At 54.1% G+C, this 17,500-nt stretch overlaps 1 protein-coding gene across 1 annotated transcript in view; it reads left to right on the top strand.

Moving 5' to 3' along the window:
• Positions 1-17,500, top strand: part of LOC125034817 (spore wall protein 2-like) — a gene marked incomplete at its 5' end in the record, with an annotated part of 38,936 nt that overhangs the window by 17,860 nt on the left and 3,576 nt on the right. The window contains 2 exon segments of the mRNA XM_047626813.1: positions 13,960-14,041; positions 17,496-17,500. The exon segment at positions 17,496-17,500 is cut by the window's right edge and continues 106 nt beyond it. Coding sequence (XP_047482769.1) covers positions 13,960-14,041; positions 17,496-17,500 — 87 coding nt within the window.

Raw genomic sequence — 17,500 nt, 5'->3', positions numbered from 1 at the left:
CAGGGAGAGGAGGGGAGAGGGGGGAAAGGGACAGGGAGGAGGGGGAGGAGGGGGAAAGGGAGCAGGGAGAGGAGGGGAGAGGAGGGGAAAGGGAGCAGGGAGAGGAGGGGAGAGGAGGGGAAAGGGAGCAGGGAGAGGAGGGGAAAGGGGAGCGGGGAGAGGGGGGAGGAGGGGAAAGGGAGCAGGGAGAGGAGGGGAGAGGAGGGAAAGGGAGCAGGGAGAGGAGGGGAGAGGAGGGGAAAGGGAGCAGGGAGAGGAGGGGAAGGGAGCAGGGAGAGGAGGGGAAAGGGAGCAGGGAGAGGAGGGGAAAGGGAGCAAGGGAGAGGAGGAGGGAGAGGAGGAAAGGGAGCAGGGAGAGGAGGGAGAGGAGGAAAGGGAGCAGGGAGAGGAGGGATGGAGAGAGGGAAAGGGGAGCAGGGAGAGGAGGGGAGAGGGGAAAGGGAGCAGGGAGAGGAGGGAGAGGAGGAAAGGGAGCAGGGAGAGGGAGGGAGAGGAGGAAAGGGAGAGGGAGAGGGGAGGGAGAGGAGGAAAGGGAGCAGGGAGAGGAGGGGAGAGAGGAAGAGGGAAAGAGCGGGAGAGGGGAGGAGAGGGGGAAAAAGAGCAGGGAGAGGGGAGGAGAGGGGGAAAAAGGGGAGACAGAGGAGGAGAGAGGGGGGAAAAGGGGAGACAGAGGAGGAGAGGGGGAAAAAGGGGAGACAGAGGAGGAGGGGGGGAAACAGGGGAGACAGAGGGAGAGGGGGAAAAAGTGGAGGAGAGGAGAGGGGGAAAAAGTGGAGGAGAGGAGAGGGGGAAAAAGTGGAGGAGAGGAGAGGGGGGAAAAAAAGTGGGAGGAGAGGAGAGGGGGGAAAAAGTGGAGGAGAGGAGAGGGGGGAAAAAAATGGAGGAGAGGAGAGGGGGAAAAAAGTGGAGGAGGGAGGAGGAGGGGGGGAAAAAGTGGAGGAGAGGAGAGGGGGAAAAAGTGGAGGAGAGGAGAGGGGGAAAAGTGGGAGGAAGAGGGATGGAGAGGGAGGAGAAAAAGTGGAGGAGAGGAGAGGGTGGAAAAGTGGAGGAGAGGAGAGGGGGGAAAAGTGGAGGAGAGGAGAGGGGGGAAAAGTGGAGGAGAGGAGAGGGGGGAAAAGTGGAGGAGAGGAGAGGGGGGAAAAGTGGAGGGAGGGAGAGGGGGAAAAAGGGTAGGAGAGGAGAGGGGAAAAAGGGTAGGAGAGGAGAGGGGAAAAAGGGTAGGAGAGGAGAGGGGAAAAAGGGTAGGAGAGGAGAGGGGAAAAAGGGTAGGAGAGGAGAGGGCAAAAACGGAGGAGAAGAGGGGGCAAAAACGGAGAAGAGAGGGCAAAAACGGAGGAGAGGAGAGGGGAAAAGCAATTTACGTATTACACCTTTCCTAAAAAATATACCTAAATTTGTGCACGCCTATTTTTTGTCACACAACCCCCCCCCCCCCCCCCCCCAGCATACATAACAAATGAAACTATAATATAAATTCGATCAAATATTTTCAAAAGGTTTCAATAACGGCCATGAAGACCCCTCGTGATATACTACAGTTTCCCCCTCAAATAAAGGAGGATTTGTGTATCGTATTTTGTATTTTGTGTTCGTTTGTTCAGCTGTTCCGTGACTTTCTTTTAATTCGCCTCCTCTTTAAAAAAAAGTTCGATATTAAGTTTGTTCAGTTATCAGTTCCTCTCATTGAGTTTTATTACTTTCAAGGGCAGTCATGATCGGCTCAATTAGTGAGAAAGTAGCTTCTCGATTCGGACGCTCATCACAAGGGGAAAAAGGGAAGGAGAGAAGATAGGAAAAGGGTTCGGAAAGGAGAGGGGAGGAGGGAGAGGGAGAGAGAGAGGGAGAGGGAGAGGGAGAGAGAGGGGAGGAGGGAGAGGGAGAGAGAGGGGAGGAGGGAGATGGAGAGAGAGGGGAGGAGGGAGAGAGAGAGAGAGGGGAGGAGGGAGAGGGAGAGAGAGGGGGGAGGAGGGAGAGGGAGAGAGAGAGGGGGAGGGGGAGGAGGGAGAGGGAGAGAGAGGGGAGGAGGCAGAGGGAGAGGGAGAGAGAGGGGTGGAGGGAGAGGGAGAGGGAGAGAGAGGGGAGGAGGGAGAGGGAGAGAGAGGGGAGGAGAGAGAGGGGAGGAGGGAGAGGGAGAGAGAGGGGAGGAGGGAGAGGGAGAGGGAGAGAGAGGGGAGGAGGGAGAGGGAGAGAGAGGGGAGGAGGGAGAGGGAGAGGGAGAGAGAGGGGAGGAGGGAGAGGGAGAGGGAGAGGGAGAGAGAGGGGAGGAAGGAGAGGGAGAGAGAGGGGAGGAGGGAGAGGGAGAGGGAGAGAGAGGGGAGGAGGGAGAGGAAGAGGGAGAGAGAGGGGAGGAGGGAGAGGGAGAGGGAGAGAGAGGGGAGGAGGGAGAGGGAGAGGGAGAGAGAGGGGAGGAGGGAGAGGGAGAGGGAGAGAGAGGGGAGGAGGGAGAGGGAGAGGGAGAGAGAGGGGAGGAGGGAGAGGGAGAGGGAGAGGGAGAGAGAGGGGAGGAGGGAGAGGGAGAGGGAGAGAGAGGGGAGGAGGGAGAGGGAGAGGGAGAGAGAGGGGAGGAGGGAGAGGGAGAGGGAGAGAGAGGGGAGGAGGGAGAGGGAGAGAGAGGGGAGGAGGGAGAGGGAGAGAGAGGGGAGGAGGGAGAGGAGAGGGAGAGGGAGAGAGAGGGGAGGAAGGAGAGGGAGAGAGAGGGGAGGAGGGAGAGGGAGAGGGAGAGAGAGGGGAGGAGGGAGAGGAAGAGGGAGAGAGAGGGGAGGAGGGAGAGGGAGAGGGAGAGAGAGGGGAGGAGGAGAGGAGAGGGAGAGAGAGGGGAGGAGGGAGAGGGAGAGGGAGAGAGAGGGGAGGAGGGAGAGGGAGAGGGAGAGAGAGGGGAGGAGGGAGAGGGAGAGGGAGAGAGAGGGGAGGAGGGAGAGGGAGAGGGAGAGAGAGGGGAGGAGGGAGAGGGAGAGGGAGAGGGAGGGGAGGAGGGAGAGGGAGAGGGAGAGGGAGAGGGAGAGAGAGGGGAGGAGGGAGAGGGAGAATGAGGGGAGGAGGGAGAGGGAGAGAGAGGGGAGGAGGGAGAGGGAGAGAGAGGGGAGGAGGGAGAGGGAGAGGGAGAGAGAGGGGGAGGAGGGAGAGGGAGAGGGAGGGAGAGGGGGAGGAGGGAGAGGAGAGAGAGAGGGAGGAGGGAGAGGGAGAGGGAGGGAGAGGGAGAGAGAGAGGGAGGAGGGAGAGGGAGAGGGAGAGAGAGAGGGAGGAGGGAGAGGGAGAGAGAGGGAGGAGGGAGAGGGAGAGAGAGAGGGGGAGGAGGGAGAGGGAGAGGGAGAGAGAGAGAGAGGGGAGGAGGGAGAGGGAGAGGAGAGAGGGAGAGGAGAGAGAGAGAGAGAGGGGAGGAGGGAGAGGGAGAGGGAGAGAGAGAGAGAGAGGGGAGGAGGGAGAGGGAGAGAGAGGGGATGAGGGAGAGGGAGAGGGAGGGAGAGGGGAGGAGGGAGAGGGGAGGAGGGAGAGGGGAGGAGAGAGAGGGGAGGAGGGAGAGGGGAGGAGGGAGAGGGGGGGAGGGAGAGGGGAGGAGGGAGAGGGGAAGAGGGAGAGAGAGGGGGAGGAGAGAGAGGGAGAGGGAGAGAGAGGGGAGGAGAGAGAGGAGAGGGAGAGAGGGGAGAGAGAGAGGGAGAGGGAGAGAGAGGGGAGGAGAGAGAGGGAGAGGGAGAGAGAGGGGAGGAGAGAGAGGGAGAGGGAGAGAGAGGGGAGGAGAGAGAGGGAGAGGGAGAGAGAGGGAGAGGGAGAGAGAGGGGAGGAGAGAGAGGGAGAGGGAGAGAGAGGGGAGGAGAGAGAGAGGGAGGAGGAGAGAGAGGGAGAGGGAGAGAGAGGGGAGGAGGGAGAGGGAGAGGGAGAGAGAGAGAGAGGGGAGGAGGGAGAGGGAGAGAGAGGGGAGGAGGGAGAGGGAGAGAGAGGGGAGGAGAGAGAGGGAGAGGGAGAGGGAGAGAGGGGAGGAGAGAGAGGGAGAGGGAGAGAGAGGGGAGGAGAGAGAGGGAGAGGGAGAGAGAGGGGAGGAGAGAGAGGGAGAGGGAGAGAGAGGGGAGGAGAGAGAGGGAGAGGGAGAGAGAGGGGAGGAGAGAGAGGGAGAGGGAGAGAGAGGGGAGGAGAGAGAGGGAGAGGGAGAGGGAAAGAGGGGAGGAGAGAGAGGGAGAGGGAGAGAGGGGAGGAGAGAGAGGGAGAGGGAGAGAGAGGGGGAGAGAGAGAGGGAGAGGGAGAGAGAGGGGAGGAGAGAGAGGGAGAGGGAGAGAGAGGGGAGGAGAGAGAGGGAGAGGGAGAGGGAGAGAGAGAGGGAGGAGAGAGAGGGAGAGGAGAGAGAGAGGGAGAGGGAGAGAGAGGGGAGGAGAGAGAGAGAGAGGGAGGAGGAGAGAGAGAGAGGGAGGAGGAGAGAGAGAGAGGGAGGAGGAGAGAGAGGGAGAGGGAGAGAGAGGGAGAGGGAGAAGCCAAATCTTAATGACTACATTTCGTGTATTTAATGAAAATCTCATCCCTCGCTTCATGTCTCAAAGACCTGAAACGTTCTTTGGAGACCTGAAGTGTGGTCAAAATAGGACGGTTTTCGAAAAAGCAAGTGGCAAAAAAATATGCACAAGCGATACAAAATGGAAGCCGTCAACTGTAAAGCGTGAATCATCATTCACGTCATGCATGACCTCACGACAAAATAAAACAGACCTTATAGATATACTGCACGCCCACCCAGCCCAGCCCACCCTATGCCCTACCCCCCTTACCTATCCCCACCCCACACACACACAACCGAATCCAACTCACCTCCCCCCCCCCCCCCCCTTCTTATCACCAACTACCACCACTAACCCCTCCCCACCCACCCCATCATCCCTCCCCCTCCCGCTCCTTGTCTCTCCCCCTTCCCTCCCTCCCTCCCTCCTTCCCTCCCCCACCAACCATCCGAACTATCCCCCAAACTCACTCCCACATCCCTCCCGCCCCAACTACCCCCCACCACCCCTACCATCACCCACCCCCACCCCCACCACCCCCCCGCCCCCACGCCCGCGACACGTGTCAAGGTAGGTCTTCCCTCCTCCTCCTGCGCCCACGTGTCACGGCGTCACCTCGCGTTCCACGGCTTCTGCGTCGCCAGCGGGTCGGTCGTTCCGCTTACCTGGCCGCCGTCTTCCCCGAGGCTCGTTCGCTGTTCGTCAAAAGCACTTCCGTTAGTGTTTTCTTGATCATGCTCCTCATTATATTATTATCATCATTATTATCATTATTATTATTATTATTGTTTGTTATCATTTACTATTTGTTAATTGTCTAATAATTGACGAGTCGTAGTACGATCTCTGGTATTTGTTTTGATTTTAGAAGATAGTGGTGATGGGGAGAGAGAAGAGAAAGGAGAAAAAGAAAGAATAGTAGGAGTGCGAGCAGGAGAGAAGGAAAGAAAAACCGACAAAGGACAAACAGGCGGGAATAACATTCACCAACAGACCGGACAAATAAATGGAAACACTAAAACAAAAATAAACACGTGGACAGACAAACAAACAACCACGTGAACAGACAAAGACAAACACGCAGAAAGACAAACACAAAGTAAAAGATAAGACGCACGAAAGGACAAATCTCACGCAAAATACGAGAAAATCGGGAAATGGCAGCGTGGCTAAAACGCTATTAGAAAAACGCAAAATTCACAAAACAGAAAGAGCGTGACCTTTCTTCTCTCTTGTTCTATGTGTCTGCCTGCCTGCCTGCCTGTGTCTGCCTGCCTGCCTGCCTGCCTGTGTCTGCCTGCCTGCCTACCTGTGTCTGCCTGCCTGCCTACCTGTGTGTCTGCCTGCCTGCCTGCCTGCCTGCCTGTGTCTGCCTGCCTGCCTGTGTCTGCCTGCCTGCCTGCCTGCCTGCCTGCCTGTCTGCCTACCTGTGTCTGCCTGCCTGCCTACCTGTGTCTGCCTGCCTGCCTACCTGTGTCTGCCTGCCTGCCTGCCTGCCTGCGTCTGCCTGCCTGCCTGCCTGTGTCTGCCTGCCTGCCTGCCTGCCTGTGTCTGCCTGCCTGCCTGCCTGCCTGTGTCTGCCTGCCTGCCTGCCTGCCGCCTGTGTCTGCCTGCCTGCCTGCCTGCCTGTGTCTGCCTGCCTGCCTGCCTGCCTGTGTCTGCCTGCCTGCCTGCCTGCCTGCCTACCTGTGTCTGCCTGCCTGCCTGCCTGCCCTGTGTCCTGCCTGCCTGCCTGCCTGCCTGTGTCTGCCTGCCTGTGTCTGCCTGCCTGCCTACCTGTGTCTGCCTGCCTGCCTGTGTCTGCCTGCCTGTGTCTGCCTGCCTGTGTCTGCCTGCCTGTGTCTGCCTGCCTGCCTGTGTCTGCCTGCCTGTGTCTGCCTGCCTACCTGTGTCTGCCTGCCTGCCTGTGTCTGCCTGCCTGCCTGTGTCTGCCTACCTGCCTGCCTGCCTGCCTGTGTCTGCCTACCTGCCTGCCTGCCTGCCTACCTGCCTGCCTGCCTGCGTCTGCCTACCTGCCTGCCTGCCTGTGTCTGCCTGTCTCTGCCTGCCTGCCTGTGTCTGCCTGCCTGCCTGCGTCTGCCTGCCTGCCTGTGTCTGCCTGCCTGCCTGCCTGCCTGTGTCTGCCTTTCTGCCTGCCTGTGTCTGCCTTTCTGCCTGCCTGTGTCTGCCTTTCTGCCTGCCTGTGTCTGCCTTTCTGCCTGCCTGTGTCTGCCTTTCTGCCTGCCTGTGTCTGCCTTTCTGCCTGCCTGTGTCTGCCTTTCTGCCTGCCTGTGTCTGCCTTTCTGCCTGCCTGTGTCTGCCTTTCTGCCTGCCTGTGTCTGCCTTTCTGCCTGCCTGTGTCTGCCTGCTTGCCTGCCTGTGTCTGCCTGCCTGCCTGTGTCTGCCTGCCTGCCTGTGTCTGCCTGCCTGCCTGTGTCTGCCTGCCTGCCTGCCTGTGTCTGCCTGCCTGCCTGTGTCTGCCTGCCTGCCTGTGTCTGCCTGCCTGCCTGCCTGTGTCTGCCTGCCTGCCTGCCTGTGTCTGCCAGCCTGCCTACCTGTGTCTGCTTGCCTGTGTCTGCCTGCCTGCCTGTGTCTGCCTGCCTGCCTACCTGTGTCTGCTTGCCTGTGTCTGCCTGCCTGCCTGTGTCTGCCTGCCTGCCTGTGTCTGCCTGCCTGCCTGTGTCTGCCTGCCTGCCTACCTGTGTCTGCTTGCCTGTGTCTGCCTGCCTGCCTGTGTCTGCCTGCCTGCCTGTGCCTGCCTGCCTGTGTCTGCCTGCCTGCCTGTGTCTGCCTGCCTGTGTCTGCCTGCCTGTCTGTCTGCCTGCCTGTGTCTGCCTGCCTGCCTGTGTCTGCCTGCCTGCCTGTGTCTGCCTGCCTGCCTGTGTCTGCCTGCCTGCCTGTGCCTGCCTGCCTGCCTGTGTCTGCCTGCCTGCCTGTGCCTGCCTGCCTGTGCCTGCCTGCCTGCCTGTGTCTGCCTGCCTGTCTGTGTCTGCCTGCCTGTCTGCCTGTGTCTGCCTGCCTGTCTGCCTGTGTCTGCCTGCCTGTCTGCCTGTGTCTGCCTGCCTGTCTGCCTGTGTCTGCCTGCCTGTCTGCCTGTGTCTGCCTGCCTGTCTGCCTGTGTCTGCCTGCCTGTCTGCCTGTGTCTGCCTGCCTGTCTGCCTGTGTCTGCCTGCCTGTCTGCCTGTGTCTGCCTGCCTGTCTGCCTGTGTCTGCCTGCCTGTCTGCCTGTGTCTGCCTGCCTGTCTGCCTGTGTCTGCCTGCCTGTCTGCCTGTGTCTGCCTGCCTGTCTGCCTGTGTCTGCCTGCCTGTCTGCCTGCCTGTCTGCCTGCCTGTCTGCCTGCCTGTCTGCTTGTGTCTGCCTGCCTGTCTGCTTGTGTCTGCCTGCCTGTCTGCTTGTGTCTGCCTGCCTGTCTGCGTGTGTCTGCCTGCCTGTCTGCGTGTGTCTGCCTGCCTGTCTGCTTGTGTCTGCCTGCCTGTCTGCTTGTGTCTGCCTGCCTGTCTGCTTGCTGTCTGCCTGTGTCTGCCTGCCTGTCTGCCTGTGTCTGCCTGCCTGTCTGCCTGTGTCTGCCTGCCTGTCTGCTTGTGTCTGCCTGCCTGTCTGCTTGTGTCTGCCTGCCTGTCTGCTTGTGTCTGCCTGCCTGTCTGCTTGTGTCTGCTTGCCTGTCTGCTTGTGTCTGCCTGCCTGTCTGCTTGTGTCTGCCTGCCTGTCTGCTTGTGTCTGCCTGCCTGCTTGTGTCTGCCTGCCTGTCTGCCTGTGTCTGCCTGCCTGCCTGTCTGTCTGCGTCTGCCTGCCTGTCTGCCTGTGTCTGCCTGCCTGTCTGCCTGTGTCTGTCGTTCTCTTTGTTTCAAGAAAAGGAAAAATTTAAATAGAAAACGCACCCCCCCTCCCAAAAAAACAATAAAAAAAAACAAAAAAAACGCAAGAACTATAAAACGCAAAAAAAAAACCTCCCCTAAAAATAAAACGCAAAACTGAAATAGAAAACAGCAAAAAAGCGCCACTTTCTGCCGAGCATCGCCATGACGTAAGTAGGAAATCGCTGCGATCAACAAGGCCTCTTAACTCCTAGCTTTCTTTCTTCTCTCTATTTCTGTATTTATTATTTATTATCGTTATTATTTCTGTGTTATTTTCTCTGTTATTCACTTCCTTTCCCTTTCTTTCTCTCTCCCTTTCTTTCTCTCTCCCTTTCTTTCTCTCTCCCTTTCTTTCTCTCTCCCTTTCTTTCTCTCTCCCTTTCTTTCTCTCTCCCTTTCTTTCTCCCTTTCTCTCTCCCTTTCTCTCTCCCTTTCTCTCTCCCTTTCTCTCTCCCTTTCTCTCTCCCTTTCTCTCTCCCTTTCTCTCTCTCTCCCTTTCTTTCTCTCTCCCTTTCTTTCTCTTTCTCGCTCCCTTTCTTTCTCGCTCCCTTTCTTTCTCGCTCCCTTTCTTTCTCGCTCCCTTTCTTTCTCGCTCCCTTTCTTTCTCGCTCCCTTTCTTTCTCGCTCCCTTTCTTTCTCGCTCCCTTTCTTTCTCGCTCCCTTTCTTGCTCTCTCCCTTTCTTGCTCTCTCCCTTTCTTGCTCTCTCCCTTTCTTGCTCTCTCCCTTTCTTGCTCTCTCCCTTTCTTTCTCGCTCCCTTTCTTTCTCTCTCTCTTTCTTTCTCTCTCCACTCCTCTCGCTCTGTTTTCTCTTTATTAGCTTTCATTTTTCACTATCATTTACTTCCTCATCTCCATCTCCATCTCCATCTCCATCTCCATCTCCATCTCCATCTCCATCTCCATCTCCATCTCCATCTCTCTTTCTTTATCAACTAATCTTTTCTCCTTTTCCTTTTCCTCTTTCCCTCTCTTCTTCTCCTTTCCCCCCCTCTCTCTCTCTCTCTCTTTCCTCACGATTTCTCCTACCTTCTCTCCCTCTCTCTTCCCCTACCCCCCACGTCCCCTCCTCTCCTTGAACCCCCCTCCCCCCTCCCCCGGCTCTTAATTTTGCTCTATCACTTCCTCTTTCACTTTCGCGCTCTACCCTTGCCCTCTTTCACACTTTCCATGTCTCGTCACCTTCGTCAAATCACATTTTATTGCAATTCATTCATTTTGTTTTGTTTGTCGCATTCTTCCCTCGACCTCCCGACCTCCCTCTCTCTTCCCCTCTCCCCTCCCTCTCCCTCTTTCCCCCTCCCACCTACCTACCTCTCTCCCTCTTTCCCCCTCCCACCTACCTACCTCTCTCCCTCTTTCCCCCTCCCACCTACCTACCCCTCTCCCTCTTTCCCCCTCCCACCTACCTACCCCTCTCCCTCTTTCCCCCTCCCCCTCTCTTTCTACCTCCCTTTTTACCTCTCCTCTTTTCTCTCCCTCTCCTTCTCCTCTCCTTCTCCCCTCCTTTCCTCCCCCTCTCCCTCTCCCTCCCTCTCCCTCTCCCTCTCTCCCCCCCTACCACTGACAAAATGCACAGACAAATCTCTCTTAAAAATAACCAGGTTTCAAGAAGCCATTCCAGTGTTAATCCTGTAACACCGTGGGAAAAAAAAAGGTTCCCCAGTGACAAGCAATAACGAAAACAAACCGCGCAACGAGATCAAGAGCAAACAATTTCAAACGCAATTTATCACGAGCAATCGAGAGCGAGAGAAAAGTCACCTCCACAAGAGACCGCACGCAATAAAAAATAAATAAATAGAAATAAAAATTCGCAAAAAGTAACCACAATCAATCAATTTTGTTTTAGGAAAAAGAAAGGAACGAGAGAGCGAGAGCGAGACAGAGATAGACAGAAGGACAGAGAGAGAGAGATAGAGAGAGAAAGAGAGCGAGAAGGACAGAGAGAGAGAGATAGAGAGAAGGACAGAAGGACAGAGAGAGAGAGAGAGAGAGAGAGAGAGAAGGACAGAGAGAGAGAGAGAGAGAAGGACAGAAGGACAGAGAGAGAGAGAGAGAGAAGGACAGAAGGACAGAGAGAGAGAGAGCGAGAAGGACAGATTGAGAGAGAGAGAGCGAGAAGGACAGATTGAGAGAGAGAGCGAGAAGGACAGATAGAGAGAGAGAGAGCGAGAAGGACAGATAGAGAGAGAGAGAGCGAGAAGGACAGATAGAGAGAGAGAGAGCGAGAAGGACAGATTGAGAGAGAGAGAGCGAGAAGGACAGATAGAGAGAGAGAGAGCGAGAAGGACAGATTGAGAGAGAGAGAGCGAGAAGGACAGATTGAGAGAGAGAGAGCGAGAAGGACAGATAGAGAGAGAGAGAGCGAGAAGGACAGATAGAGAGAGAGAGAGCGAGAAGGACAGATAGAGAGAGAGAGCGAGAAGGACAGATAGAGAGAGAGAGAGCGAGAAGGACAGATAGAGAGAGAGAGAGAAGGACAGAGAGAGAGAGAGAGAAGGACGAGAGAGAGAGAGAGAGAGAGAAGGACAGAGAGAGAGAGAGAGCGAGAAGGACAGATAGAGAGAGGAGAGAGAGAGAAGGACAGAGAGAGAGAGAGAGAGAGAGAAGGACAGAGAGAGAGAGAGAGAGAGAGGACAGAGAGAGAGAGAGAGGAGAAGAAGGAAGAGAGGAGAGAGAGAGGAGAAGGACAGAGAGAGGAGAGAGAGAGAGAAGGACAGAGAGAGAGAGAGAGAGAGGAGAAGAAGAGAGAGAGAAAGAGAGAGAGGGAAGGACGAGAGAGAAGAGAGAGAGAGAGAAGGAAGGAGAGAGAGAGAGAGAAGGACAGGGAGAGAGAGAGAGAGATAGGACAGAGAGAAGAGAGAGAGAGAGGACAGAGAGAAAGAGAGTGAGAGAGAGAAAGAGAGAGAGAGAGAGAAGAGAAAGAGAGGAGAGAGGGAGTATGCGGGGAGAGAAAGAAAGGAGGAAGAAGAGAAGCGAAAAGAAAGAGAGAGAAAAGAGAATGCGAGAGAGAGAGAAAGAGGAAGAAGAGAAGAGAAGAAAGAGAAGCGATGAGAAAGGAAGAAAGAGAAGGAGAGAGAAGAAGAGAATAGAGAAAGAGAGAGAAAGAGAATGCAGAGAAAGAGAAAGAGAGAAGAAGAGAATGCGGAGAAGAGAGATGCAAGAAGAGATGGAGAGAGAGAGAGAATGCAAGAGAGAGAGACGAGAGAAAGAGAATGCGAGAGAGAGAGAGGGGAAAAGAGAGAAGCGAAGAGAGAGGAGAAGAGAATGCGAGAAGAAGGAGAAAGAGAATGAGAGAAAGAGAGAGAAAGAGAATGCGAGAGAGAAAGGAGGAAAGAGAATGCGAGAGAAAGAGAAGAGAGAAGAGAAGGAGAGAAAAGAGAGAAAAGAGAATGCGAGAGAAAGAGAGAGAAAGAGAGAATGCGAGAGAAAGAGAGAGAAGAGAATGCGAGAGAGAGAGAGAGAGAGAGAGAAGAGAGAGAGAGAAGAGAGAAGACAAGATGAGAGGAAGAGAAGGAGAGAAGAGGAAGAGATGCAGAGAGAAGAGATGAGAGAAGAGAATGCGAGAGAAGAGAGAGAAAGAAGAAGCGAGAGAAGAGAAGAGAGAGAAAGAGAAAGAGAATGAAGAGAGATAGGAAGAGAGAGAGAAAGAGAGAGAAAGAGAGAGAGAAGAGAAGAATGCGAGAGAAAGAGAGAAAGAGAATCGAGAGAGAAGAGAAAGTGGAGAGAGCAAAGAGAATGGAGAGAGAGAGAGAAGAGAATGCAGAGAAAGAAGAGAGAGAAGAAAGCGAGAGAGAAGAGATGAGAAAGAATGCGAGAGAGAAGAGATGGAGAGAGAAAGAAGCGAGAAGAGAGAGAATGCAAGAGAAAAGAGAAGAAGAGAATGCAAGAGAAAGATGAGAGAGAGAAAGAGGAATGCGAGAGAGAGAAGAGAAGGAGAAGAAAGAGAATGCGAGAGAGAGAAGAGAATGCGAGAGAAGAGAATGCAGAGAGAAAGAGAATGCGAGAGAAAGAGAGAGAAGAGAGAATGCGAGAGAAAGAGAAAGAGAAGAGAGAAATGGAGAGAGAAAGAATGCGAGGAGAGAGAAAGAGAAGCGAGAGGAGAAGAGAATGCGAGAGAGAGAAGAAGAATGCGAGAGAAAGAGAGAGAAAGAGAATGAGAGAGGAAGAAAAGAGAAGAGAGATGCGAGAGAAAGAGGAGAGAAAGAGAATGCGAGAGAAAGAGAGAGAAGGAAGGAGAGAGAGATGCGAGGAAAGAGAAAGAGAGAGGAGAGAAAGAGAATGCGAGAGAAAGAGAAAGAGAAGAGAGAAGGAGAGAAGAGAATGCGAGAGAAAAGAGAAAGTGGAGAAAGAGGAAGGAGAGAAAGGAGCGAGAGAAGAGAATGCGAGAGAAGAGAGAAAGAAGAAATGCAGAGAAAGAGAGAGAAAGAGAATGCGAGAGAGAAGAAGAGAGAGAAAGAATGCGAGAAGAGAGAGAAGGAAGAAAAGAATGCGAGAGAGAGAAAGAATGCGGAGAGAGAGAAAGAATGCGGATGAGAGAGAAGAGAATGCGATGAGAAAGAGAATGCGAGAGAAAGAGAGAGAAAGAGAGAGAAAGAGAATGCGCGAGAGAAACGAGAGAGAAAGAGAATGGCTACAGAAAGAATGCTAGAGAAGAGAAAGAGAATGCGAGAGAAGAGAAAGAGAATGCGAGAGAAAGCGAGAGAAAGAGAATGCGAGAGAAAGAGAATGCGAGAGAAAGAGAATGCGAGAGAAAGAGAGAGAAAGAAGAGAGAAAGAGAATGCGAGAGAAAGAGAGAGAAAGAGAATGCGAGAGAAAGAGAGAGAAAGAGAATGCGAGAGAAAAGAGAGAGAAAGAGAATGCGAGAGAAAGAGAGAGAAAGAGAAATGCGAGAGAAAGAGAGAGAAAGAGAATGCGAGAGAAAGAGAGAGAAAGAGAATGCGAGAGAAAGAGAGAGAAAGAGAATGCGAGAGAAAGAGAATGCGAGAGAAAGAGAGAGAAAGAGAATGCAAGAGAAAGAGAATGCGAGAGAAAGAGAGAGGAAGAGAATGCGAGATAAAGAGAGAGGAAGAGAATGCGAGATAAAGAGAGAGGAAGAGAATGCGAGATAAAGAGAGAGGAAGAGAATGCGAGATAAAGAGAGAGGAAGAGAATGCGAGATAAAGAGAGAGGAAGAGAATGCGAGAGAAAAAGAGAGAGATTGCAAGAGAAAGAGAAAGAGAATACGAGAGATAGGGAAAGAATACGAGAGAAAGGGAAAGAATACGAGAGAAAGGGAAAGAATACGAGAGAAAGGGAAAGAATACGAGAGAAAGTGAAAGAATACGAGAGAAAGTGAAAGAATACGAGAGAAAGGGAAAGAATACGAGAGAAAGGGAAAGAATACGAGAGAAAGGGAAAGAATACGAGAGAAAGGGAAAGAATACGAGAGAAAGGGAAAGAATACGAGAAAGGGAAAGAATACGAGACAAAGGGAAAGAATACGAGACAAAGGGAAAGAATACGAGACAAAGGGAAAGAACAGGAGAAAGAAAAGGAAAGAATACGAGATTGAGAGAGAAAAAGAAGAAGAAGAAAAAAAAAAAAAGGAAATCTCAATTTCCAATCATTCCACAGCCTCGCCACACCGCAACATTCAGGGAACGAATTCGGGCACTCCAACCGGCCCTCAAAATTGGCACTCCCACTCCAAAGGGAAGCCGAAAGAGCCATCAAGATCAGGTCGGGCGATAAGTATTTCGGAGCCAGTATCTCTTTCCCGATCAAATAATGGCTCTCAGAGGGTTTACGATACAAGGTTATAAGTGGATTTTCCTACTACGTCATATCAACGCGGGGGGAATGATTGCGTACAAGTGGGGGTGGGGTGTGGGGGATGGGGGTGGGGGGGGGAGAAAATGGGTAATTATTTAGTTTAGCTTTTTAATCCAATAACAAAGGCTTTAAATCAGTGAATGGACTGAGGTATTCGGAGATGGATATAATGATAGTAATTATTGGTAATGACGGTGATGATGGTATCAATAAAAAAAAAAAAAAAAACTGCTACTGCGCGCACACATACATTAGCGTGTGTGTGTCCGTGTGTGTGTCCGTGTGTGTGTCCGTGTGTGTGTCCGTGTGTGTGTCCGTGTGTGTGTGTCCGTGTGTGTGTCCGTGTGTGTGTGTCCGTGTGTGTGTCCGTGTGTGTGTCCGTGTGTGTGTCCGTGTGTGTGTCCGTGTGTGTGTCCGTGTGTGTGTGCGTGTGTGTGTGCGTGTGTGTGTCCGTGTGTGTGTGTCCGTGTGTGTGTCCGTGTGTGTGTCCGTGTGTGTGTCCGTGTGTGTGTCCGTGTGTGTGTCCGTGTGTGTGTCCGTGTGTGTGTCCGTGTGTGTGTCCGTGTGCGTGTCCGTGTGCGTGTCCGTGTGCGTGTCCGTGTGCGTGTCCGTGTGCGTGTCCGTGTGTGTGTCCGTGTGTGTGTCCGTGTGTATGTGTATGTGTATGTGTGTATGTGTGTGTGTGTGTCCGTGTGTGTGTCCGTGTATGTGTATGTGTATGTGTATGTGTATGTGTGTGTGTGTGTGTGTGTGTGTGTGTGTGTGTGTGTGTGTGTGTGTGTGTGTGTGTGTGTGTGTGTGTGTGTGTGTGTGTGTGTGTGTGTGTGTGTGTGTGTGTGTGTATGTGTGTGTGTGTGTGTGTGTGTGTGTGTGTGTGTGTGTGTGTGTGTGTGTTCGTGTGCGTTTGTGTAAATGATATCAATTCACTGCCACATAATCATATTTGTTTCATAATAACTGAAAATCATTCCTGTCGCCAGATATTCACACAAATTTTCTATATATAAAAAAAAACAAATAGCAAATCGTGATACATCGTTCCAAACAATTTTTTTTTTTTTTTCTTCAGCATTCGAATGGGAAAACACGAAAACCATCCTAACGGAGAATGTACTTGAAGCACATTTTCGCAAAATTAAGAAAGAGGAAGAACCACTTTTTATGCAGGTAATTAAGAGGACATTATCGCTCGCCTCTCCTTAATAAGGCACGAAGGAACATGTTGGGAAAACTATCAGCATTTGTCGGCCATGTTCCGTGTAATATGATGGGGGAGAAATGAGCAACATAATGAACTTGATTTACGGCGAGGGAGAGGGAGAGGGAGAGAGAGGGAGAGGGAGAGGGAGAGGGAGAAAGAGGGAGTGGGAGAGAGGAAAAGGGAGAAGTGAGGGAGGGAGGGAGACGAAAGGAGGGAGGGAGGGAGACGAAGGGAGGGAGGGAGACGAAAGGAGGGAGGGAGGGAGACGAAGGGAGGGAGGGAGGGAGAGGAATATGATAATCAAGCAGAAAGCCAAATCTCTCCAGCACATTTACCGACCAAATCTACCTAATCCTCGTCACAGACACATCTCTACTCTTCCCTCTCCCCCCTTCCAACCCTCTCCCCCCCTTCTCCATCCCTCTCCCCCCCTTCTCCATCTCTCCATCTCTCACCCCCCTCTCATCCCCCCCCCCTCCTTCTCAATCCCTCTCCCCTCCTTCTCCATCCCTCTCCCCTCCTTCTCCATCCCTCTCCCCTCCTTCTCCATCCCTCTCCCCTCCTTCTCCATCCCTCTCCCCTCCTTCTCCATCCCTCTCCCCTCCTTCTCCATCCCTCTCCCCTCCTTCTCCATCCCTCTCCCCCTCCTTCTCCATCCCTCTCCCCCTCCTTCTCCATCCCTCTCCCCTCCTTCTCCATCCCTCTCCCCTCCTTCTCCATCCCTCTCCCCTCCTTCTCCATCCCTCTCCCCTCCTTCTCCATCCCTCTCCCCTCCTTCTCCATCCCTCTCCCCTCCTTCTCCATCCCTCTCCCCTCCTTCTCCATCCCTCTCCCCTCCTTCTCCATCCCTCTCCCCTCCTTCTCCATCCCTCTCCCCCTCCTCCTCCATCCCTCTCCCCTCCTTCTCCATCCCTCTCCCCTCCTTCTCCATCCCTCTCCCCTCCTTCTCCATCCCTCTCCCCTCCTTCTCCATCCCTCTCCCCTCCTTCTCCATCCCTCTCCCCTCCTTCTCCATCCCTCTCCCCTCCTTCTCCATCCCTCTCCCTCCTTCTCCATCCCTCTCCCCTCCTTCTCCATCCCTCTCCCCTCCTTCTCCATCCCTCTCCCCTCCTTCTCCATCCCTCTCCCCTCCTTCTCCATCCCTCTCCCCTCCTTCTCCATCCCTCTCCCCTCCTTCTCCATCCCTCTCCCCTCCTTCTCCATCCCTCTCCCCTCCTTCTCCATCCCTCTCCCTCCTTCTCCATCCCTCTCCCCTCCTTCTCCATCCCTCTCCCCTCCTTCTCCATCCCTCTCCCCCTCCTTCTCCATCCCTCTCCCCTCCTTCTCCATCCCTCTCCCCTCCTTCTCCATCCCTCTCCCCTCCTTCTCCATCCCTCTCCCCTCCTTCTCCATCCCTCTCCCCTCCTTCTCCATCCCTCTCCCCTCCTTCTCCATCCCTCTCCCCTCCTTCTCCATCCCTCTCCCCTCCTTCTCCATCCCTCTCCCCTCCTTCTCCATCCCTCTCCCCTCCTTCTCCATCCCTCTCCCCTCCTTCTCCATCCCTCTCCCCTCCTTCTCCATCCCTCTCCCCTCCTTCTCCATCCCTCTCCCCTCCTTCTCCATCCCTCTCCCCTCCTTCTCCATCCCTCTCCCCCCCTTCTCCATCCCTCCCCCCCCCTTCTCCACCCCATCCTCCCCCCCTTCCAACCCTCTCGCCCTCGTTGTAAACAGTCCCTCACAAGGACCAGCCCCGATAAGGCTTCCTCGAGGACGCGTCTGTTCGGCTGACCCGACCGACCCGACCGCCCGCGATTTGTTGGGAGACGAGCACGAGACAACGGGCGCAGAGGCAGTGACGGGCGGGCGACAGGAAGAACAGTGACAACACCTGACAGCAGTGACAACAACACCTGACAGCAGTGACAACAACACCTGACAGCAGTGACAACAACACCTGACAGCAGTGACAACAACACCTGACAGCAGTGACAACACCACCTGACAGCAGTGACAACACCACCTGACAGCAGTGACAACAACACCTGACAGCAGTGACAACAACACCTGACAGCAGTGACAACAACACCTGACAGCAGTGACAACAACACCTGACAGCAGTGACAACACCACCTGACAGCAGTGACAACAACACCTGACAGCAGTGACAACACCACCTGACAGCAGTG

This window comes from Penaeus chinensis, chromosome 2, assembly GCF_019202785.1.
Source record: "Penaeus chinensis breed Huanghai No. 1 chromosome 2, ASM1920278v2, whole genome shotgun sequence".
NCBI classification, from domain to species: Eukaryota; Metazoa; Arthropoda; class Malacostraca; order Decapoda; family Penaeidae; genus Penaeus; species Penaeus chinensis.
This window is presented reverse-complemented; position numbering and strand designations above follow the sequence as displayed.